Source organism: Macrobrachium nipponense, chromosome 41 (genome assembly GCF_015104395.2).
Source record: "Macrobrachium nipponense isolate FS-2020 chromosome 41, ASM1510439v2, whole genome shotgun sequence".
NCBI lineage: Eukaryota > Metazoa > Arthropoda > Malacostraca > Decapoda > Palaemonidae > Macrobrachium > Macrobrachium nipponense.
The window spans coordinates 55,569,973-55,595,827 of NC_061102.1; the positions used below are offsets into that span (position 1 = coordinate 55,569,973).

A 25,855-nucleotide genomic window follows, 5' to 3' on the forward strand; every position below is an offset into this window, starting at 1 on the left:
ATGCTAATGATAGGTCTCATGGGTACATCAGGTTTATGTATTTTTGGGAGACCGTATAAGACTCCAAACGATGATCCTGTGACAAACAAATCCTGGTATGTATTATCATCAATGATTTTCTTTTTTTAAAGTACGTAAAAATCTATTAATTTTGTCCTCAATAACAATGATATTATGAAAATCAGGTGATCCAATTTCAGTAAACTTGCTTTGGTCTCTTAAGATAGTTAAAAAATTTTTCATTATAGTCAGCTTTATCTAAAGAAACAATTCATTTAACTTTGTCGGGTCTGGTAATACTTGCCAACTTCTTAAGAGTGTTATGATTTTTTTTAAAAAACGGAGTGTAATAAGACAAAAATCAGATGAGTTTAGTTTAGCATTACATAATAGGTACTCTCAGCAACATGATGAAGTGGAAGCAAGTAAAGAAGAAATGAATAGTAATTTAACAAAATTTGTATTGGAATCAGCACAAGAGATAGGTGGAAAAATTCCTAAACAAGATCAAGGAAAACTATCAGAAATTACCAAAAACATAATAAAGAAACAATTGCAAATGAGGGTAAAATCCAAGAGAGATGAAATAGAACTAGCAGAATTATCCAACACAAAAATCAAACTAAAAACCCAAGACATTCGTAAACACAATCAGACCAAAATTGAGGAAACACTAAAGAAGGGAAGAAAATGAAAATATTATCAACAAAACAGATGGAATGATAAAAATTGCTGAGGATATCTATACAATGCTGTACAATAGTGATATAGGAAATAACTTTGTCAAAGAAATAAAGAAACACCTGAGCCAGTACCAAAAGTAACAGCAGGAGAAGTAAAAAACGATTCAAAGACATGAAAAGAAACACAGCAGCAGGAAAAGATGGCCTAACAATTGATCTAATAATAGATGGATGAGATTTCATAATAGTAAAACTCTCTGAACTTTACAATAAATGTTCGCAAGAATGCTCTATACCTTAGGAAAAACTTTATCATTTTATTAATTTACAAAAAAAGGAGACACAAAAGAACTGAACAATTACCAAAAATATAGAGAGAAAATACTATATTTCTGAGACTGCTGTCTTCCTCTTCAGGTAGATGAATGAGAATCTTACAGAAAAGGTGGTATTTATACCAAGAGATCCATCCGCAGGTAAGTCAATTTAGGTCACTTGCACTGATAATCTTCCTTCAATCCTCTTAAGCATTGGTTGAGTGAAAACTTTATCATTGACATCTGAATCCCATGTGCCCTTTGAGATGTTCATTACCTGTCTCTGTTTAATCAAGGCCGATTGCATCATCTGACTCTTGTACCGGCAGTTGCTGCTATAAATTAAATGTGACAACTTCCAGTTTATTCTGTAGTTATGTTCATTTATATGGTTGAAAATAGCAGAGTTCTGTTGTCCATACCTAACTGACCGTTATGTTGCATTAATCTCTGATGAAGTGACTTTCCTGTAAATCCGATGTAAGATTGGTCACAGTCGAGGCATGGGATTTCATAAATGCCTGTTTCCTTGGGGGATGCTTCTTTTTTGGACTTTAATCAGGGATTTGTCTAAGGTGTTTGGGTAAGTAAATGCAAAAGGGTTAGATTTTCCGAGGGTCTGGGTCACCGTCTTAATTCTGTCTAAGTGTGGAATTTTTATTTTATTGTTGGGTGAGACCTTAGCCAAATTCCTGATTAACGTCCAACAAAAGACATCCCCCAAGGACACAGGCATTTACAAAATTCCATGCCTGGACTGTGCGACCAATCTTACATCTGATTTACAGGAAAATTAGTTCCCCAGAGATTAATATAACATAAACGGTCATATAGGTATGGACAACAGAACTCAACTATTTTCAACCATATAAATGAATATAAACTGGAATTTGTCACGTATGATTTATAGCAGCAACTGCCGGTACAAGAGTCAGATGATGGAATCGGCCTTGATTAAACAGACAGGTATATATATATATATATATATATATATATATATATATATATATATATATATATTATATATATATATATATATATATATATATATAATATATATATATATATAAGGAACCCATAAAAATGCCAAAATATAGAGAGAAAATACTATATTTCAGAGATTGCTGTCTTTCTCTTCAGGTAGATGAATGAGAAAAGTTACAGAAAAGATGGTATTTATACCAAGAGATCCATCCGCAGGTAAGCCAATTTAGGTCACTCCCACTGATAATCTTCCTTTATTCCTCTTAAGCATTGGTTGAATGAATACTTTATCATTGAGTGAATATTATATATATATATATATATATATATATATATATATATATATATATATATATATATATATATATATATATATACTTATTATTAATATTGTTTTGTTTTTATTTTTGTATCTATTGCTTAACAATAAGGAGATATTCAGAAAAGAACCCTTATGCAAAAAATAAGTAATAATCGTTTACCCTGTTTATAAATAAGTGAAAAAGAATATTCATTCACATCCAAAATTGCGAAGCATAATTGACAAAAATGAGGGCGAGAACCTAAAACAATGACTGACTGATTGATGATCAACAAGGAGCGACGACATCTGGAACATGGAGCGCTCACCTAATACTTCCAGGTCTACACCCTTGAGTTCTGGGTAGAGACAATTCTCTAGTGTGTGGAGGTCCAGGACCCTCACACGAAGAATTTCCATGCACTCTGGCACCTGGAAATTCTCCTTCCAGAGACCCCGGTAATCCTGACAACTGTTCAAATGAGAATAAGAAAGAAGACATTAATATTCCAGGATTAAGAACGCTGGTGTTGTTCACATATCATCACTGTCACAGAGTTTGAGTTGTTCTGAGGAAAAAGGGTTTCGGAAAAGACCAAAATGAACCCTGAAATACTGTACGGTCTGTAAGGTCTGTAAGGTCTGTAAGGTAAGGTAAGGTAAGGTACTGTGAGAAGGAAAAGTGAATTACATCTATTCATAATATTGTTGATGGCGGGGGTTTGGTATGTGTGATGAAAGATATGTATTTATATATATATATGTATATATATATATATATATATATATATATATAATATATATATATATATATATGTGTGTGTGTGTGTATGTATAATGTATACACACACACACACACACACACACACACACATATATATATATATATATATATATATATATATATATATATATATATATATATCAAAGGGCACTGCACCAGGCAGGGAAAGACGCAGGTACGCATACACATTCGGTACATTGATTTAATGTCTTCAGGGCATCTATATATACTACATATATATATATATATATATATATATATATATATATATATATATATATATAACATTATATAAAAGGAGTATTCAGCGTACATAATCAAAAGAAACATTCACAAAATATAAGAGAACTTAAAATGGAAAATCAGTTAAACTTAAATACTCACTTCCATTTGAATACATTTACTCATTAAATAACCAAGAAAGCTTAAAATGAGCTTTACAGCAAATTTAACTTTCCTCTTTGTTTCTTTTTTACATTATTTTTTATTGAGTTCAATGTTCTGTAAAGCTCATTTTGAGTTTTTCGGTTTTGATTGTGTAAATGTATTTCAATGGAATTGAGTATTCAAGTTTAATTGATTTACCATTTTAAATGTTCTGTACCGAATGTGTATGCGTACCTGCGCTCTTCCCTGCCTACTACAGTGCCCTTTGATGTGTGCATTATATATATATATATATATATATATATATATATATATATATATATATATATATATATGTATAATGTATATAATCAGAAGGCGTTGAAGAAGACAGCATTAAAAATATGTCACTTTATTCACATTGCGACGTTTCGAGACCAATGTCTCTTCATCCAGGCTAAAATAAAAGATAAAAACTGATATACAATACAGCATAAAGTAATACAAGGAAATTCACAACATTGAAATACAAGTTACTCTAAAAAATGAAATAAAATAAAGCGAAATATAAAAATAAAAAATAAATAAAAAGGCATTATTAAAATTAGGAATAGTTAAAAAGACACCTTGTCTCAACGACGTTCGGTTGCTGTATGGAAAACGCATCGAAAGTAAACAAGAAGAAGGGCCTGGTTTAAGCAATGTACAAGGGAACAGATGAAGTGTGGTTGTTCAAGGTTGGAACTATTTTCTTTATAGCTAGAGATTCTAAAATTGGAAGGTGATGTGCGTATGGACTTGATAGCAATATCTTAAAATCCTTATAGTTTATACTATTTTTACAAAATTTCCCATATATATACTTATACTTAATCCTCTGGCACCCACGGGATGCATAGGGCCTCAATGAATTCACGTCATATGTCTCTTTCCTGTGCCATCTCTCTGAGCTCAACCCAATTCTCAGATCCAACCACCCTCCGCATTGTCATCAGCCACGTTTCTCTTGGTCTACCATGTTCTCTCCTGCCCAGCGGCTTCCATTCAGGTACATCCTGGACTAACTCATCTTCTCTTCTTAAACTATGCCCCATCCATCTCCATCTTGATAATCTAACTATATCGTTCATTTTGGGCACCACCGCCACCTCGCGAATTGCCGCGTTTGTTATATGATGCTGCCATTTGATTTCCAAAATCCTTCTCAATGCTGTATTCTCAAAGGCAAGAAATTTTGCATCACTTGTTACAGTGCTGTACCACGACTGGTGCCCATAAGTTAATATCGACCTTACAAGGGAAATGTATATTTTGATTTTGCTGTGAAGTGATATTTGATTTGACCTCCAAACTGTTTTTAGCATGCCCATTGGTTGTTCTGCCCTCCCAATACTCTCATTGAATTCCGTAACTAATGATTCATTTCTGGTAATAATGGTTCCCAATTATTTGAAAGCGTCTAAGTTGGGTAATTTTACTCCTCCGATAAAACAGTTCGTCTGATCACCACTCTGAATCTGCATGACCTGTCTTTCTCTGGTTGATCACCAATCCAACCTTTTTCCCCTCCAGTACTAACCTATTAATCATTTCCTGCATTTCAGCCATCATAGAGGCAATTAGAATTATGTCATCTGCGTATTCAAGATCACATATTCTCTAGTCCTCTTTCCATTGAATGTCATCATTCATTCCTTGCAATACCTTGGTCATAACATAATCAATCACCATATATATATATATATATATATATATATATATATATATATATATATATATATATATATATATATATATATCATTTCTATCACTTTGTATCAATCTTGCGAGGACGGTTCAGCGGCTTTATTGCTGAGCCATCGTCAGAAGACTGATGCAAAGTGGTAGAAATTCAACCTATATCCTATCAAGACAGTACAGACAAACACACTAACCGTTTGTAGTCGGAGTCCTGCCCTCAACCTTTACAAATCCGATTATCTATTGAAGCCATATTCCCAATTTCTCGCTTCCACATTTTCCCTGTCCCCTATTATTGGTATCTCAGCTGCCTTCTTTAAAATTTATACTTTTTGCTTAGTTCTTTTAAAAGTAATGGATCAAGTTTATGCCTGCCTGGCCACTTTCAAGAGAATATTGCATAATGTTTTTGATGCATATGCTGTTGGAATTAAATGATTGACGACAATACGAAAAAACTTACTTCTTCAGTAACCGCTGAATGGCATCTTCTTCTGATGAGGTTAGCATGACAGGACGTGCACTGAGATGTTCCCTGAAGAGCACTTGATCTAGTAGAAGGTTGTGCTTGTCAATTCCCCGAGCGAGATCGTCTATTTCAGAGTGTCTCTCGTTGAGGTCAATCTTAATCTTAATGCTTCCTCTGTTTCTAAGAGGTGGCTTCATGGCTTTCAGTAATACTGAGTAAGACTCGAGCGAGAAATCAGTGATTGCAGTGTTTTCATCAAATAGTTCGTACCTCTCTGCTATCCACTTGGCTATTGCGTCATTGCACTTGAGATTATGCATGACTTTTAGCCAAGAGTTCTTATCTCTTAATCCCGTCTCCTCTAAGAGTTCCAAGGCCTCAATCACGATTTCGTTTGGTACTGTATCTGGAGTAACCTGAAAAATGCTCAGTGCATTGATCAGTGTATTCTGATATTTTCCAAGCGATGAAGGTACAGAACAGCCTTGAAGCTTTATAAAAACATCTCTCAGTGACAGCTTTGCTTTTGTTTGTGATCTCAATTCATCCAAGACTTTGGACTGTATGTGTGCTGGGAGGGATGTCTGAGATAATTCATTGACCCATTTTGCTATCTCCCAAGGATCATAGGAATGTCCTGTTATCTGTAATTTGATGTGATAAGCTCCGAAGAATTCTTGGGTTGCTTTGTGAGGAAAACTATAATGCTTTCCTCTTGTGATAACTTCATTTAAGAAGGCGCCAGCCAACTCTTCGACTGGGAGTCCCAAATCATTGCTAACTTCTCTAAGTTTTTCATTGGCAGAATGGGGAAGGATGATGTCATCTTTTTGTAATCCTATGAGTGATTGCCTACTTAGATGCCAAAGAAAATGATCAATTTTGTTATGCAAAACGCTTTGTTCTAAAGCCTGCGTCGACTGATTCCTCTGCAAGCGTTCCTCTAATTTGGATTTGGACACAGTGAAAATTTGCCAGTGGAGCTCAGCTTCAGTTGTTATGCTACTGACATCTTTCTCCAGTTTCCAAAGAATTGAAATGAGACAGAGATTATAAGGGAACTTCCACACTTCACTCATTTTGTGTTGGGTTCTCTTGAGATATTTCAGCAGTCCTTCTATGCCCAGAAAAGTTTGAGAGCTTTTGTTAATTCCAATATAATATTTTTGCACAAACTCCTCAGTCTTCTGCTTGGGTATCCCTTTAAGTCGAATTGCTATAATATCTGCATAGTCACATTTTACTTGATTGTTCAATTTATCCACAGCATCAGGTCTGGTTGTAATAATAACAGTCAAGTTATGGGATTTCTTCAAGGTGAAAATATCTTTGACAAGATTGCATGATCTGGAATTTATTTCATCAAATCCATCTATGATGACCAAACATTTAAGACCTAGAGTGATGGTGATAAGATCTTTATCTCTGTACGACTTTTGAAAATCTCCTAAGGAGGTCACTAAAAGTTCTTTAAATGATTCGATATGATCTCTGCATTCGACATGGAAAAGCAGATCAAAGGAATCAAGTCCTTTGATGAACCCAGTTTTCTTGAGCCAGTCAGAAATGATCTTCCTCACAATGGTTGTTTTGCCCATTCCTGCCTGCCCCATGAGCAACAACAAGTGATTAGGGTCATCATGCGGTGCATAATCCAGTATATCCTCAAGCAGAACTTTCTTGTGATTCTTGTCTTCCATTGCTATCTCGGTGTAAATATCATCAACAGGGACTCGGTGTTCAGAAAAAGGTTTAGTAATTTGCGAAATAGGACTAAGGCATATGAATTTTCCTAGATATTTTTCTAAAACTGGTAAACCTTCAAACTTCACAAGTTCCATCAGTTTAAGGATATTTAATGTTTCTGCATATTTTTCAAATGTCTCGGGTCCAAGAGTTGCATCCCTCATTTCATCAATCTGGCGAGTGAATATTGCAAAATGTTTGTTCATTTCTCTCATGCTGGCTCTTCTGGTTGCTGCGCTATTAACGCCACCAAGGTCCATTTTTAAACCCTTCTGTATTTTCCTCGTGAGTTTACGAAGTTTCCTTATCATGACAAAGCACTGCTCCTTGTTTATCCTTTTAGTGTGGGCCAAATCATTTCTTAAATCCTTTAGAGCTGTGATAGACCGTTCAGGATTCGCACCTTTTTTTGATGACCATTTTTGGTCATCTTTTTTAGCTAAGCCTCCAGACCATTGCAAAAGGACGTACATTAATGTTATGTCCCAAGTCTCCTTCGGATGGTCACTCTCCAAGTTCTCAATTTGGCTCTTGCTCAATCGTTTTTCCAACTTTTTAATATCAGTTCCTTTATTACGGAGATAGTCCCTGTAGTCAGTGGTCAGATTCCATTCTGGAGATACCCAAGTGAGAATGCTGAAGAAAAGGGTTGTAATGACTTCATCAAAGATTGTCCAGAGCCGACACTTAGCTATGACAAACTCGTCAATGTCTAGTAAAGAATTCATTCTGGAAAAAAAAGCATGTGCTTGAAAATAAGAATATTACCTGGTTACTAAAGCAGAAATGTGTCCTGTTAATATAAGAAATTTGAAGATATAAATAAAAGATTTACAGCCCACTTAATTTTACCATTCACTGGTGTCTTTCCGAGCGTGCTGATCTTTCAGGATCAAACTATAAAAATATGCTAATAAGATCCAAAACTTTCATGAAGTACAACTGGGTTTCATATGTTATCGAGTTCTTTCTAGCCCATAATCATTAGTTTCCTTTATATATGTGGTATAGTCAATGTGATAATATCAAACATCAACTTATATTTGATAGTGGTATACTTAAGATGTATCATCAAACATACTATTTCCTTCCAGTTTCTAAAGTGAGAAAAAAAAACAATTTGATAATAAGAATGAAATAAAACTACGATTGAGAGTAAAAGGTTACGATTGCCATCACTGGTTCCTTCAAAGGAACTATAAGCTCAATATTGACCTTTATACATCAGTTGCTGTCTTCAGCAACAAAATCTCATAGTTCTCCCAAAAGACTACATTTGGATAAGTGAATAGTGTTTTTATCTTTAGCTTTTCTATAAAAGATAATTTGTAATACAAACATAATTAAACAATGACATAACGGGTTATCTATGCTTGTAATTTAAAGACAGTAATGCGATGTAACTGTATATGCATGACAACACAGACCTGGATTGTTGATAGCTGTATGTCATTACGGTCAAAACATGTATGTCTCAGTTGTTTCTACATTCTATGTATACTCACATACACACCCGCACAAACACACACACACACACACACACACACACACACACACACACACATATATATATATATATATATATATATATATATATATATATATATATATATATATATGTCTTGATATATAAGGGTAAAATAATCATAACTAAAATAACGATCATAATGAAAATATGTTACAGTTGAATTCATTTCCATCATAAACGAGTGAAGGAGATTATACATACATATATATATATATATATATATATATATATATATATATATATATATATCTATATATATATATATATATATATATATATTTACAATAGGATGAAAACACAACTGACCTTTGTGGAGAGTTCAATTGAGATGCGGTAACAGTACATCCTGATTGTACCTGGAAGAGAAGAACTGAACGAGGCAGAACTGTGAACATTTATTTGACAGAACATAATCTTAAACCTTAAATGAATTTTTATAGAAATTAAACACTTCCTGCCATCTAAAGAAACAATATTGGAGATGAAAAGATTGCTTCTCAAAATATGTTTTGCTGCTGTTTCACTTCCAATGGAATACTCTTGTGAAAATGAGTACCTAATCCCAGGTGGGAATAGACCAGCTTGATAAATCTTACTATACTATGATGGGCGTTATGTCTGTCCGTCCGTCTGTCATTGAATCACAGCCAAGTGGCTGGTCCGATGGGCATGAAACTTGGCAGGGTTATAGTGGGGACCCCTAAGATGGTTTATAATGGGGTTTCATCCTATCTCCCCACCCCCCCTTCTCGAAGGGGTGGGAGTGGGAAGGGATTCCCTGAAATGGAGCTGGTTCTGCCCGTGAAACGGGGCTGGTTATGCCCATAGACTTAGTTACTTTACGAATTTATCAAACTTAATAGTTAAAAAACACTAGCGAGTCACTTATATGAAGCAGCAAATGAATATGTTTTTGGTAAGGATTGGTAAATTGCTAGTCTTACTATAATGGGCATTATGTCTGTTCGTCCATCTGTCAATCAATCACGGCCAAACGGCTGGTCCAATGGGCATGAAACTTGGCAGGGTTATAGTCAAGACCCCTAAGATGGTTTATAATGTGGTTTCAAGCAACATAAGGTTGGTTCAGCCTGTAGACTTAATAACACTACAAATTTATTATACCTAATTTTCAGTATACTACATAGTAAGTAATATGACTTTCGATTTTCAATATACGTACTAAAGCTGACTTACTATTGAATACCGTGGAGGTAAGACCTCAGTGTTACCAATAGGGGTCGGGGTTGGGCAGGTTGTGACAGAGAGAGAGTGAGAGGGAGAGGAAGTGAGAGAGGGAGAGTAGAGGGGAAGTTAGGGAGAAGAAAGAGGGTAAGATACATAGAAGGTTGGAGAGAGAGAGAGAGAGAGAGAGAGAGAGAGAGAGAGAGAGAGAGAATTTATCGGTTGCCATTCAGAGTTACCCCGGGCAGTGCTGGGTTGGTCAGCTAGTATCCAATAATAATGGGCCAGATGAAGAAATGGGCCACAACATTGTAAATGGAATTTATGGAAACAGAGGCCTTCATCCAGTATTCGCATAAACATCCCAGTGAGGTTGGAGGAAGGTAGGGTACCTGAATAGTACCAATGCCAATGGAAAGAGACAAGAAGACTAAGAGTACCATTGGCGGATAGAAGAGGGAGTAACCACCAGAACGACAGCATCAATGATCCTCGAACAAAAGTAAGCAAGAAACAGCAGAAAATGGAACTGGGAAACGACAGAGCAACTATATAACATAAGACAATGGATGCAAACAGCTGGAGAAAGGAGAAGAATCCTTACAGGAATCCCTACATTGAAAACCTACAACTAAAAGAAACTGTAGGAAAAGAAAGTGAAAACAATTCAGACTATTGCATACAATTATCATTACGGGAATAAATAACCTAGCATATTCTGGAGCAAGGCTGGTTGTGGAGCTCATGAGGAAACAACCCCATCATGGTAACCAAACGAACATAATCCAACACGGCCACGGCCTCCCAGGTAAAATACCTAGGAAAATGAAAACAGGTTAGAATAAACTAAAAGAGATGGCAAAATTAAGCTGAGAAATAAAAAGACAAGAAAGAAAAGAAATAAAAAAATTGCAGGTCACAGGTCAAAACAATAGATCAGAAACATAAAACAGACACTAAAGACTGATGCGTGCAGGATCCAGAGGGACTAAACGGCAATAAAGAGCACCAGCAGAACAAGCTCATTAAAACAAACCAGAAGTGCCTCAATAATTAACTACAAGACAAAGACAACTGACAATGGGAGGTATAAGGAGTAAACTAATTACTCACAAACTAGCAGAATGGCTACATGATATCAGAGCAGAAGAAAATGAAAGATGAAGTAAATGTTCTCTGAGATCATATGCAGTATAGTAATAAACCATCTGAAATTTCCCAACTGGGAAGCCCCTGGGGCTGACAAAGTCCACGATTTCTGGGTCAAGTAATTCAGAGAGAGCCCTTAAGGTTCGCAGCTTGCCTTCGGCCCCTAGCTGCAATCCCTTGAATTCCTTTTACTATACTTCCCTCCAAATTGCTTGTCTTCTTTCTTGCTTTCCACCCCCTCCTACCAATTTGTTGAGAGTGCATCTGCGAGGTTACTGTTAATTTTAATTCCAATGCTCAATGACCTCATAGGTCCCAGTACTTGGCCTTTGTCCTAAATTCTATCTTCAGTTCAATACATGAAAGAAAGGCAGTACAACTTCAGCCACCAAGCCCCATAATAGAAGCTCTTTAGTACAAAAAACCAAAACTACAGGTAATTTAGCAAGAACCACAAGCCAATTGCTTCCCTATCAGTACAGTAGAAGCTTCTGACAAGCGTCATCAGTGAAAGACTATACTTCAGACTACAGGAAACTAACACCGTCCCGCACCAGCATAAAGAATGACAAAAGGCAATACAGAGGCGCGAAACACCAATTACTAATTAATAAAATGGTAATCAAGAATAACAACAGGTGGACAACCTACCTGATGATGGCATGAATAAACTGCAAAATATTCTTCATCTGTTACTAGACTCATGTCTGATAGAATATCTACAAATTTATGGTACTGAAATGAAACTTATCAATTTCCTCAGCAATACAAGAGACACCTGGAAGAAATAGTTTCAAGTTCTTTGATAAAGCAACTCTGCATAATACAAATGATACCCACGATGAAAGTACCACAAAAGATAAAGGAGGCCGCAGAATTAACCACACGGTGTAAGTGGATGACATAAATGTGCTCAGGAGAAGCACGAAAGAAATAGACACATTAACACAGACTCTAAGAGTTGTATCAGGAGAAATTAAGTTTGGAATAGAACACACAGAGAGGCAAAGTAACAAGCATTTAAGGGAGATTACTACATAATGGAAATGGTGCAAGAGACATTGATGATCAAGGGGAAAATACCTGAGGATAATAAAAGAAGAAACGATAAAACACCAAGAGATGATGTTACAGGCAATACTCAAGCAAAACTCAATCCTTGAGATGTTGAAAGCAATAAGCACCTGGACAGCGTCAGTAACCAGGTACAGCGCTGGAATGGTAGATTGGAATGAGTCAGGGCTCTACATCACTGATGGAAAGTCTGCAAAGACAATAAACATGTACCACGCATTTCACACAAGAACAAATATGAACAGGTTATGCACTCTGAGTAGAAGAGGAGCAAACTATTCAGCATAGAGGATTATGCCAACACTGAAAGTAGCACTGGGACAATACCTCAAGATCAGCGAGGAAGTGCTTCAGAAGGGCTTAGAGACCTGATTAAAGAGAAGGGAGACCCAGAAAAGTATGGCGATAGAACTTCATGTTTCTCGCATTGGGATTTGAGGATTTGTAGTGACAAGAATATATATATATATATATATATATATATATTATATATATATATATATATAATACACACACACACACACACACACACACACACACATATATATATATATATATATATTATATATATATATATATATATATATATATAAACAGGAAGAATTCGACAAGTTAAGAGGGCACTGGTGTTATTACAATTGCATACATATCTGGTAAAAAGTGACTATTAGATTCTATATTTGCGTATAAATATTTTTGTGTGCAAGTGTGTACAAATGCTAATGATATGGATATGCAATCAAATAATTTTCAAGACCAAGTAAATTCTGAAAAGTTCTACGATAGAGTTTTCAAGTTCATCCCTAAACTCCTTAATAAACATTTACTTTTTAGGAACGGAATAACATGCAATAAACTGAAATAAGAGGATAGTCTGATTACTTACCTCGTCTTCTGAGAAGTCTGAGTTATTCCCGTCTGATGCTGTCTCATATTCCGAAGAGTCAGTAGGCACCTCATTTCCAAATGTTGTGATGTTTGCTTCTTGAAGCACTGGCGATCCTTCGTCGTCTTGCATAGTGATGACTGCTCTTCGAAGCACTTGAACCCTAGCAGCGTATTACGAACATCAGTGTGAGGGATAACCAGAATTTTAAAGAAGAAAAAACAAAGAAGTTTCTGATACCAGCACTGAAAAGCAATCTTATATTTTTGATCAGGCAGCATAAAAAAAACTTTTTAGCCATCCAATAATATTGCCTCAGATTTTCTATTAGACAGAATAAGATTACATCCGAAAATACCGATCTCTTTAAATCTAAACTATTTCTGTGATAAGTAGCCATTCTTTGTACTTCTATCGTTACTTTTTATTACATATAAATTTATTGATGGGCAAACCTCTACCATAAATGTTCCCAAAGCTCTCCTGAAAATAAGAGTAAAAATATTGCTCTTGTAGTTTCTGTTTTTGGAATGAATGGTGGGAAAAAAGCTATAATTTTAGATTTCGTCTTAACCTTTTCTTAATCATTTTGATTAACATAACTGTTTTCCTAACTTGATCTCTACTCCGTCAGTGAACAATTCACTTATTTTACCACATGTCTAAAGAGAGAGAGAGAGAGAGAGAGAGAGAGAGAGAGAGAGAGAGAGAGAGAGGCTGCTACCTTAACCATTAAATAGTTATTTTACTCATCTGTTACTATGCAATGGTATAATAGTTGCCCCTACTATACCATTGCATGGCATTATTTTTTTACAGAGCATAAAAAAAATAATTTTCCTCATATTATAATTTTTGATGAATTTCCGCTTTATATTTTCCATAGAAATAATAACCATTTTAGCACATAAAGATTTTATGAAATGAAGGGTTTCAATTCTTGCTGCGTTCTCGGGGTTTTATGGCAGCTAAGGAAATACTGAGGAGAATCCCTGCGTTGGAATTTTGTCTACAAGGAAATAACTTCGTCGAGTTGCCTGGTGATATTCAAGAATCACTTAATGAAGGAACTGAAGTAAATGTGTTCTCATAGTAATGTTCCTTGAAAAAGTGCCTGTAATAGTTCACTGTTGAGCAGTTCAGCAATGCCTGCTGGTTATGTTCCGTTGCAGGGAGGGAAAGAAAACTCTTGCAATTATGGAAAGGAGTCGGCAGGAGATTGTGATGATGACTGAAGAAAGGAAAGTAGAGGATGAGCTGAAGAGAGACAAGAGTGAGGAAGTGGAGGCAGAAAGTTCATCATAATTATGAGGCTGAGTCAACTAAACCGCAGATTTTAATCAAGAACCAATTTCTTGATGAGCGAAATTCTTGTCTGAATCGAAGAAAAAAGTTGGTTGTGTCTAGCTAAGAAAAAGTCCAGTATCTCTTCCGAAAAGGAAAACGTTAGTGGTGAACACAAGGAGAAATCAAGGAAGGTTGTGGAAGAGTGATAAGTCCAAGAGCCAGGGCACGATTTGTTTACTCAGGGAGTGCAAAAGATCTGGGAATATTTGTTGTTTCTACACGACCAAAGAGTCTCAGAAAAGGGAGACTTTCAAAATTTCAGTGTTGGAGAGTGTCTTTTATGACATCATCGACATGACCAGACCCCATTCCATTGACCATAGTTCCACTTTTAATTAACCAAGACAAATAGAATTTTTTCACAATTTTCTCCATAACATTTAGAATCTTTTTTGTCTCAATACATATTTACGTATCTGTAACGCTTCTTCTGGAAAGTGTACTCAAACACAAAACATTGGTGCTAGCAGATGACAAGTATAAAGTCTAACGTGAATTTACTCGAAAAACAAAACAAGTATGAAAGAATGGACAAGAACAAAAAAGTCTACTCTTTTCACAAGGATTTAAAAAATGTATATCGTAAGAAGGTTTAGGTGGGCGGTATTGGGCAAAAAGATTAAATTCTCGTTACAGTCATGGTAACGAGGTTTGAAATCGCGCCTCATGCCATTGGTATACTGTATGGCCCGAATAAAGTTAATTAGCGTGGGGAAATGCGTTTTTTTCCACTCCGTCTAATTTGCTTTTAACATCTTAGTTGCCAGTTTATATAAAATTTATTGTTTTCTTGTACCTTAATCTTTTATTCATAAGGAAAGGAGTGACACTTCTCGACAGAGAGTACAGATGTCCATAAATCTTTCCGTCTTTCATTTTACGGGCAAGAACCTTCCGTGTAACAATAATTAAAATGATTTCCAAAACTTACTTTACCTTTTATATATTCCTCGTATCTCTAACTTTGCCGTTTAATAATATTCCCCGTTAAAATCTGGTGATATTGCATCTAAGAATGAAAAGGAAATCATACATAAATCCCTTGTTAGAGCATGAGGCCAGTCACACTAGATTCCTTTAGTCTCGAGCAAAGCTCTTTTGTTATTTTGTAACAGTGTCATCCTTTTAAAGCAGCCTAATCGTATCAAGATCTTCCGCATAAGAAGTGAGATTAAAATTGTCTAGACGTTTATGTAACTCTGCCTTAGTAATAGCTTTAATCCACAATCCAGCTTACTCCAGTTTCGTTTTTTGTTTCCCACGTGGGTATATCACAGGCCACCCCCACCCACACACCTTTTTTACACTACATATATCCATTCACTAGCACACTCAAGCTCCTCTTCTCCACTACTGCAGCATCACTGCATCAGCGATATATTTTGATGCTATTCGTAGTCAGAAGTATTTCATGCTCATCCAAAACATATATCTTTAACTCAGAATTTAAATTTGGGAATATTTTTACAGACCTACATATTTCCTCTGCCAATATCCTTTCATATGATTCTTTTTTCTTTCTTGATTTTTGTCAGTTTCAAAAGATGAGGCGACATTTCCCTTCCAGCATGAATCTGAACTTACGGCAACTTTTAAAACTGATTTCTTTTGAGTGGTCATGGTGGCTATTCTTTTATCTGACGCATCTGATGACAAGCGTGTGTTAATACCCATGCCAATATCCTCTCTAGATTATTTGAAATGTTTATCATATTATAAAGGTCAATGACAGACTTGTATGAACAGAAATTGTGGAATTTCTAACACTTGAGAAGACTGATTTTGGACTTGGAACTCTTGTGGAGGTAATAACGTCGAGTCCACTTTAAATGTCTGTCTTCCAAGGTCATCTTAATCTTTTCAAAATCTGGAGAATTAAGGAGATCAAACCAGTCGTCCATTAAAGAGCAAAAGCAGGGATTACTTGTACGGAATAGTGCACTCGAAGCATAACCAAAAGGAATCTGCAGCTTCCCTTCGGCCCTCTAGCTGCATCTATCCACTTTTGAACCTTTACTTCACCTACAGTTCCTTTCCTTTCTTCAGCCTTACTGTCTAGCGCCTCTAAATGTTTTTCCTTTATGCAGGTGTTATTTCAGTGAATGAGAATTTGATCTAGGTGACAATTATACTTCCAATATATTGTATTTCATTATCTATGAACGAGACCATATTCTACCTTAGTTTCCTTTAACATTTCATCATCTGAGATAGAATCTCTATTACTCAGTAAAATGATGAGTCAGATATTTATTTCTACTTCGTTATATTAGGCGAAGAACTTCTCCAAATACGAAAGCTTCACTCTCTGCCTCCGGATTATTTGTTTGTGTTCTCTCCATACAGGAAGACGGACATATCCCGTGTCCCACGACGCCACATCATAACGTCCGTCCTCAACTTTTCAAATCTTCTCTGGCATCACTTTGTGCTTCCAAATTAATCAAATTTCAGATTATAGCATATCACTTCTTTTGTTATTAACGCCTGCCTTTCATCAGACGACAAAACTATATTTTCATCGCCGCGAAATTATTATTTTCTGATCTGCTTGTAAAAATCGACGTCAAAATCCTTGGTTCACAATGAAAATGTTTACATGTTCCTGATGAAAGATTTTGATTGGGTTCGGAAGCAATGAATCACATCCCGGCAATGGCGCTGGCCTCTTCTTCTTATTCTTCTTCTTGAGGTCATAGAACAGATCTTTCCACACCACTTCTGTTGCTATGGTTTTCAGTGCCAAAAAACAAGCACTTCATTGCTGTTGGCCCTACGGCAAAGACACATAGTTGAATCCAGAGAGAGAGAGGAGAGAGAGAGAGAGAGAGAGAGATATGGGAGTGAAGCTATTGCAAATATAAGAATAAATGGAAAACGATCACCTTCAATGACGCTGGTGCCGATCTTGATTTAAACGCTAGTAAACTGACACTCTTTGCCCCGAGCAAGTCCTGTGTGGTTAATAACATTGCCGCAAAGGAAATGAAGAAGATTTGAGCGACCTCGGGAGATAAGCCATTCTTAGGTACTAGTTGTTTTTGTGTCTTGCTTCGTCACCATATTTTCATTTGGATTTCTTCTATCTACTTGCTTATGTCAAGTCAACAAGTCAATGAAAAAATAACTTGAACTTTGGTTTTTTTACTTGCTATAAGCTACTTGTTTTCAGTTTACCTAATTCGAGTAAATGAAAGGAAGAAAGTCATTTGTTTTTTTTATTATTGTCATTAAAACAAGAAATTTTTTTTATTACTGTCATTAAAATAAATACAAACAGAAATACTTATATTTTATTAGAATATATATTTCAGGGATATTCAATTAACAAAATAAAATTTCAGGTAAGTTGGATGAGGGACAGACACAACCACTGTAAATACCTTTATTACAATAAATTTCAATATAAGCTTATGAATACCCTTCACCACTTATCCTAATTACACAAGAAAATTACACTTAAATGACATCAATACCCTGCACAAAAACATGCCTTTCTTCGCTGTCATTAACAACTCAGTATCACTTTCACCAACAACTCAATATTTAAATAATAACACAAAATTTTAATACAAAAAAAACTTAACAGCGTATCATATCAGTAACTAGTAGTCCAGTGGTATATCCTTAGCAGTGAAATACTTCCTACTTCAGGCACTTCTGGCTACTAACAGCTTGCAATGGCTATTAACAGCTTGCAATGGCGCTACTGCAGCACACAAGCCAATATGCTGGGCATCACACATTGGGCTAGCTGCCAAAAAGGAAACATCACACTTACAATTTAATATTGACACATTGCATTTAAATTTAGACAAGAAACATTGCACTTACAATTTAGTTCTCATAATATTTGTAACTAAAACACCCACAATTTTGAGATTACCCTCATGATATTAATAAAACTCCTTTTACTTACTGCATAAAGTAGGCCAGGTGGGATTGTCAACCAGAACACACAATTCCCAAAACATAATTGTCCCAATACAGTTTTAACAAGGATCTCCCAGTTCACCAACAGGAGAAGCAACTGACTGCTTAGCCACTAACACTATCTATTGTCCAGTTTATTAAATAAATCCCTTACTATCCCTTATATATATAATATATATATATACATATATATCATATATATAATTATATATATATATAATATAGAATTATATATATATAAATATATAATACAATTATATATATACATATATATATATATTATATATATATATATATATATATATATAACTATATAGTATATATATATATATATATATATATATATAATATATATATACATATATATATATATATATATATACTATATATATATATATGATATATATATATATATATATATATATATATATATATATATATATATATAGTGACGAAGCGCCCAAGTGTCTGGTAAAATACGTCAGTACGTCATACTGCAGTATCAGTGGGTGGGAGGACCTTCAGTTATGACGCTTACTGCATCTAAGAGCCTGCTAGATTTAGCTAAGCTCCCCTTTAAATTTCTTTGATTTACTCTGGTAAGTGCTTCAATTATATCAACGTTAGACGTCTGCATATTTTTGCCGATTAGGCTGTGAATTTAAATAGCTGTTTCCAAAATACAATCCATAGCCGATGCTTTGGTAAGGTTTTATTGATGAAGATCAATTAGACACGGCCCTAAAATGCACAATGATTTTATAATAAACATGTAAAAAAAACCGGATCTTGCAGGACCTTCGCTGAGATGTTTGTTGGTTTTGGCCTTAAGGCCTCTAGACTGTTTTAGTCACAACATCTTTGGACGGAACCATCCCAGTTGGAGTGAAAATTTCCACCACGTATTAATACACCTACTGTGCATGTCAGCTCCCGTGTCCAACAGTTTTTTCGCTGATAAAATATTACAAAGGCGTCGGAAAAGGTTGGTATTTTGGCAGAAAGCGTTTGAAACCCCGACCTAACTCGCAAAAATATGAATTGATCCCTAATGTGGGTAATTAAGCCTATCATGAGAGTAATTAAAGGGTAAAGTATGCTAAATTTCACAGGGACACTGATAGAGGCCAGTTATGACGTTAACTATGACGTAGAATCAATGAACGGTGACGGACGAGATGTAAACAGCGTTTGGCAGGAAAAATGCTCTCTCTCTCTCTCTCTCTCTATGTATGTATATATATATATATATATATATATATATATATATATATATATGTGTGTGTGTGTGTGTGTGTGTGTGTGTGTGTGTGTGTGTGTGTATATACATATACATATAGATATATAAGCCAGAAATCCAAGCACTTTCGTCTTTACTAAGACATTGTCAAGGAGCTAATGAAATACAATTGGAGAGAAAGGTCTCAGGTACACAACAAGATCAAGAATACCAGATGGTTAATTGTCAAAAGGGTAAAAATTAAAAGAGATAATCCAGGATTATCGGATATCACACGGACACAAACCTAAACAGATTTGACCCCAACCGAAATTACAAAGTAGCTTTACAGTCCAAAACATGTAAAAACTGAATATATTAATTTTGTTGCTTATATTTATCTACAACTTTTTTCATTTCGGTTAGGGTCAAATCTGTTTAGGTTTGTGACCGTGTGATATCCGATAATCCTGGATTATCTCTTTTAATTTTTACCCTTTTGACAATTAACCATCCGGTAATCTTGATCTTGTTGTGTACCTGAGACCTTTCCCTCCAATTGTATTTCATTAGCTCCTTGACAATGTCTTAGTAAAGACGAAAGCGCTTGGATTTCTGACAATCATTTTCCTGTGGTATTCGCTTATTCATGAAGTCACGCGCATCTACTGTGATTTTTAAGCACACACACATATATATATATATATATATAATATATATATATATATATATATATATATATATATATATCAGCGATGGCCTGATTAGCTCAATGTCCTCGAGGATCCAAGATGTTTGCAGGGGGCATAGGGAATATAGCTACAAAGTTGGGGGGTTCGGTTTGGGGCTGACTATGCCTGAAAGGAACGGGTTACATTGGTTGAGAGTGTAAAAGCCATTATTCTAAATTTGATGAGTATAGCCTGCAAATGTCCACAGATATCTACATTGTTAGAAGTAAATCGCTTTTAATGTTTTTTCAAAGATTAGAAACCTTTCTTGACCCAATACAAAAGCCGTAACTGAAAGCAAAAAAAAAAAAAAAAAAAAAAAGAAAAGTCCTGAGTAAATACCCAAGCTTAGCCATAACAATGTGAACAAAGTACTCTATAAATCAGTTTAAATGGAACATTAGATGTAAAAGAACTGGACCCTAGAATTTAAAAATGAAAATCTTTTACCTTCTACTTTGCTCACAAACTTACCTTCAACGATCTCTGTAATATCTCAAACGGCGCATCTCCATTTTAACCCATTATTAGCTACTGTTGGACATTTCAAGCTTTCTATTGTTTCTCGTTGGACGAGTGGTTTTCGCACTCGGCTACCAATCAGGTGGTCCGAAGTTCGATTCCCGGCTCGGCCAACGTGGAATCAGAGGAATTTATTTCTGGTAACAAATACATTTCTCGATATAATGTGGTTCGGATCACACTATAAGCTGTAGGTCCCGTTGCTAAGTGACCAATTGGTTCTTAGCTACGTAAAAGTATCTAATACTACGGGCCAGCCCTAGGTGAGCTGTTAATCAGCTCGGTGGTCTGGTTAAACTAAGATTACTTACTTCAAGCTTTCTATAACATCTCATCGTTGGAAATAGAGATTTTTGACAATGCTTTTGCAAATTGACCCTGTTGAGAAACCTAGATTTTCAATGGTTTATTGTTACAAATTTGTGAGACAATGTGAAGCAGCAGACGATAATCTAGGAAAGTAATCAGAGGCTTTGGGAAACGATGGCAGGTAGCTACTCTTGGGCATCTGAACGTTACTTAAGGCAATAATGAAACTGCAGAATGTTAATGATTTTCAGTGCTTGTATTGTGGTCACGTATTCCGTGTTAAATAATAAGTAAGTTACTCCATGGAGCAGTATATTAAACAATTACTGATATTCTCATTCGAAGAACAGCCCTACCCTCCCATGTAGGTATTTATTTCGTGCCATTATTCACGAAGGCTTTTGGAGCTGGCCTTCTAGGATATTACGTCATACCATGAATGAGCGGAAGGAAGGTGCTTATATGATGACGCTTTTCTAGCCTCTGTTAGTGTGTCTGCTTAATGTGCTTTAGTCTACCCTCAATTTACTCTTATAATTACCTTTATTATCAGTATCAAATATTCAGGCTCATCTTTGCCAATTAGGTCGAGGTTTCAAGGATCTGCCAAAGTACCAACCTTGTCCGGCGCTTTTGTGATATTTTATTGGCGAACAACAGTTGGACACGCAGCTGAAATGCATAGTGTATATATATATATATATATATATAGATATATATAGATATATATAGATATATAGATTATATATATACTATATATATATATATATATATATATATATATATATATATGCATGTATCACATCAGGAAAGCCATAAGTATAAAGGAAGGAGTGTCCAATCAGAAGCCAATCATATAAACGCGTTTTATTAAAAAACGTCGTTTCATGTTGTCACCAACACATCATCAGTCTGCAATTGAAATTCAACATTAAAATAAACTTAGAAATTAAAATAAAAATTAAACTTAAAAATTACAATAAAAATTAAAACATAATCTTCTCATTCTCTATTTTAACGTTCTGAGTATGTTTCCATTGTCATTGTAATTTTTAAGTTTAATTTTTATCGTAATTTCTAAGTTTATTTTAATGTTGACTTTCAATTGCAGACTGATGATGTTTTGGTGACAACATGAAACGTTTCTTAATAAGACGCGTTTATATGATTGGCGTCTGATTGGACACCCCTTCCTTTATATATATGCATGTATATATATATATATTATATATATATATATATATTATATATATATATATACATACATATATATATACTTATATATATATATATATATATATATATATATATATATATTTGAACAACTTGATCACGAAGTATATAAAACGGAATGCTATGTATAAATAAAGGTTTTGCCACGGAGGTAAATGAAAGGCGAGAGAGCCAAGAACTTTAATCAGTTGTGCCTAAATAAAGGGTTGTGTTAGACCGAAAGTTCTTGGCTCTCTTGCCTTTCATTTTCCTCCGTGGCAAAACCTTTATATATATATATATATATATATATATATATATATATATATATATATATATATATATATATATATATATATATATATATAGGGTGTAACACAGGTTCATGCAAATATTTCGAGAGGTGAAAGATAAGTTCATTCTGAGCAGGAAATGTTCAGTAAACATATTCATTTTAGGGATTTGATTGTCGGTGAGGTGAATTTTAGAAATGGCCGATACCATTAAATGACCAAGTAAGATGGCGCGCACTGGATGTCGGTGGACGCCTGGCTATGGATGGGGAGGGAGACTGCGGGCGGGATGGTCACTTCAACTGTTAAACTCAAGTCTAAACGGCCAAGAGCGTGTTTGGGTTACAAGTGTCAGATTCCATATTCATTTTGTGAGCAAGAGACTGGAGATAGTGCTTTAGCGTTCCAGTAATGTGGAATATGGTTTTGCAACAATGAATTCCTCTGTCATTAAAAAAGGAAATCAGTGATTACGCCGATGCGATGTGAATAAAATACTTCTAAATCAAATTTATTCTTTAGATACTGGACAAAGTGGAAAACTGCAAGTGTCACAGAAACCTTCTCCCTCTCCATCAATAGTATCTATTCACTGTAATTCGATAAAGGAAAGAAAAGCAAGCCTTTTGGAATCTACCCTCCATCAAAGAGAGGCTTATCCATTCAACACCGATCTCTCGTTGCCCATCAAAAGTATTCATCATCCACCAGTCGAATGGAAAAACTCACTTATGAAAATGCCTTCGTTTCTGTCAGATGGAAAAGAATGAGAACATTATGAAAAATTCACTTTCTTCAGTCTTTCCAGGGAAAGGTAGTACGTATTATATTCATGCTGTAATCGAAAGAGGTCAAGATGCTGACATTGTCATCATGATTGCTGTTATTATCACTCAATCAGCATAGGCCTATTCGAAGCTTCTGACTCCTGATTCAACAATTCCGATATATATATATATATATATATATATATATATATATATATATATATATATACATATATATATATATGTGTGTGTGTGTGTGTGTGTGTGTGTGTTTGATCTAAATATAACGTGAAAATTTTATGCTTTCAAATTCATTATCTCGACTTTGTGGCATGGAATTATAGACATCATCGGCAGGGTGTACAGAGTTACAATTAACTTAAACTTAGTACACCATGTGCCTTTTATGCAGTGTACCTTAGGAAGGGAGAAAACTTAATGGCATAAGGCCATATCTTGTATATTTGCGTTATTTGCTAATTGCTTATAAAGTACCCTTCATTCAAACAGCTAAAAGTTCGCTACAGATGCATTTTCGAAGGGGGTTTATGCCATTGATGTAATACGCTATGGGGTTGGAGCCTGTTTATGTAGGACAGACTTCAGGAAAATGCTTCCGGGAATCAGTGGAGTCCATTATGGCCTGATCATCCACAAGACCGAGAGACGCCCATTCTCTGCACAGCTGCTCGAGAGATACATCGACACTCGGCAACAGAAGTCTGCTGCAGCCGAACGCAGTGTTGGCAGGTAATTATTTTCAAAAAAATTTGAAAAGTTTCTGTAAAAAATCTGTTGATGTGAAATGAAATATTGAACTTAATCTGCATGATCACGTGTTTATTCATAAACACTTTTTCCTGTATTTGCACATAACAACCATTAGGACGCCCTAAAGGCGATAACTCGAAAAGCTTCAATAATTATTACAACTCACAAGTGTAATCCCACATGTGATGAAATGTATACGAAGACTTTTAGAGAAACAGTTGGTTGGCATTCGTGTCGTTTCCAGAAGTGTGGTCTGCAAGCTGACATGTCCTTATTTTCTCTGCCCTCAAACCTTACCTATTATTATCACAATAAATTCGACGCTACGAGCCAAACGCATTGTAGAATGGAATAGTTTATTTATTATTCCAGGACTGATTTCCTCCCCAGTAAAAAACAGAATGAAATTAACCTTCAAATATGAAACCGAGGGTATTAATTAATTGGGCCTATTATCGAGCCATATTTAGGTTTAAACATTCAATTAAACTCAAAATAGGGGAGGTGTGGGTGCATAACTGAGTCGAATAAACATTCAAGGCCGGACATCAGGCAAACCAGAGCGCCGAATCCTTAGAACAAATTCGTGTGTCCGTCAGCCAAAGTGGAAGTTTCTGTTCCTAAAGAAATTGAAGTAAGAATTAAAAATAAATAAATAATTCACACTTAAATGTGAATTACGATATTTTAAAAATACATTTTATATGGGATGAAATTTAAAGACGTAAGGTTTTATCTGCCGAAAGGATTTTTCTTTTATCTTCAATACTTTTGGAGATACTAGCATCTGAAAAGTGTTAGGGCCGGGCCGCCAGAAATGAGCCCGCTTCCAGTAACTTCTCCTCACTCGTAATTTGGATTAAATTCGGACAAATAAATGAAAAGTAATTCAATAGTATGAGCAGCCAAAATTATGCAGGATATTTCCCAGAATCACTATAAATAACAAGATTGAAATGAGTATACAAAATAGGTTAACAGTCATTCATAAGGACTACAAAATAGGACAAATAAAGAAGTTACTTTGCTCACATAAACGTGTCCCATTCAAATCAATGTTCCCCACAAGACGAAAAAATTATAAGTCCTACATTTTTTGGTTGTCATACTGCGTCCAGATTTCTTGCATTTGATGGTAAATCGCTTGTTGTAGTAATCGCAAAACATGATGAATTTCGTACCATTTGTTTTGTATGGAACCAACTTTTGTTTCATTAGGTAACGTATTTCTGAATTTTTTTTATCTATCAGGAAGAATTCTTTCAACTATAACTTTTTTGTTGGGTAAAAGCAACAAAGTTTGAAAACGTGAAAACAAATATATAGTGCAGTTGCCTAAATGATGCTACTTTACTCTAGGAAATTACTAGGCAGCCTCGACTTTACTTCATAGGCAAAAGAAGACACCAAATTTATTAAGGAAAGTAATTCTTTATCCAGTTACTTCTGAGTCCAAAGGAAATCTTTTGTAAATCTGAGAGGCACCTTTCATTAAAAAAAATCCAAACTGTTCAGGTAAGTACTTTAATTTTAGTGTAT

At 35.1% G+C, this 25,855-nt stretch overlaps 1 protein-coding gene across 1 annotated transcript in view; it reads right to left on the minus strand.

Annotated features, from left to right (window-relative positions):
- The window catches only part of LOC135212859 (uncharacterized), a 21,428-nt gene extending 3,898 nt beyond the window's left edge, over nucleotides 1-17,530 (minus strand). Inside the window, exons 1-5 of the mRNA XM_064246626.1 lie at nucleotides 17,445-17,530; nucleotides 13,213-13,375; nucleotides 9,225-9,274; nucleotides 5,639-8,119; nucleotides 2,615-2,757 (exon numbers count right to left, since the gene is read on the minus strand). Coding sequence (XP_064102696.1) covers nucleotides 2,615-2,757; nucleotides 5,639-8,119; nucleotides 9,225-9,274; nucleotides 13,213-13,344 — 2,806 coding nt within the window. The 5' untranslated portion in view covers nucleotides 13,345-13,375; nucleotides 17,445-17,530. The remainder of the gene's footprint in view (nucleotides 1-2,614; nucleotides 2,758-5,638; nucleotides 8,120-9,224; nucleotides 9,275-13,212; nucleotides 13,376-17,444) is intronic.
- Nucleotides 17,531-25,855: the final 8,325 nt, after the last annotated feature.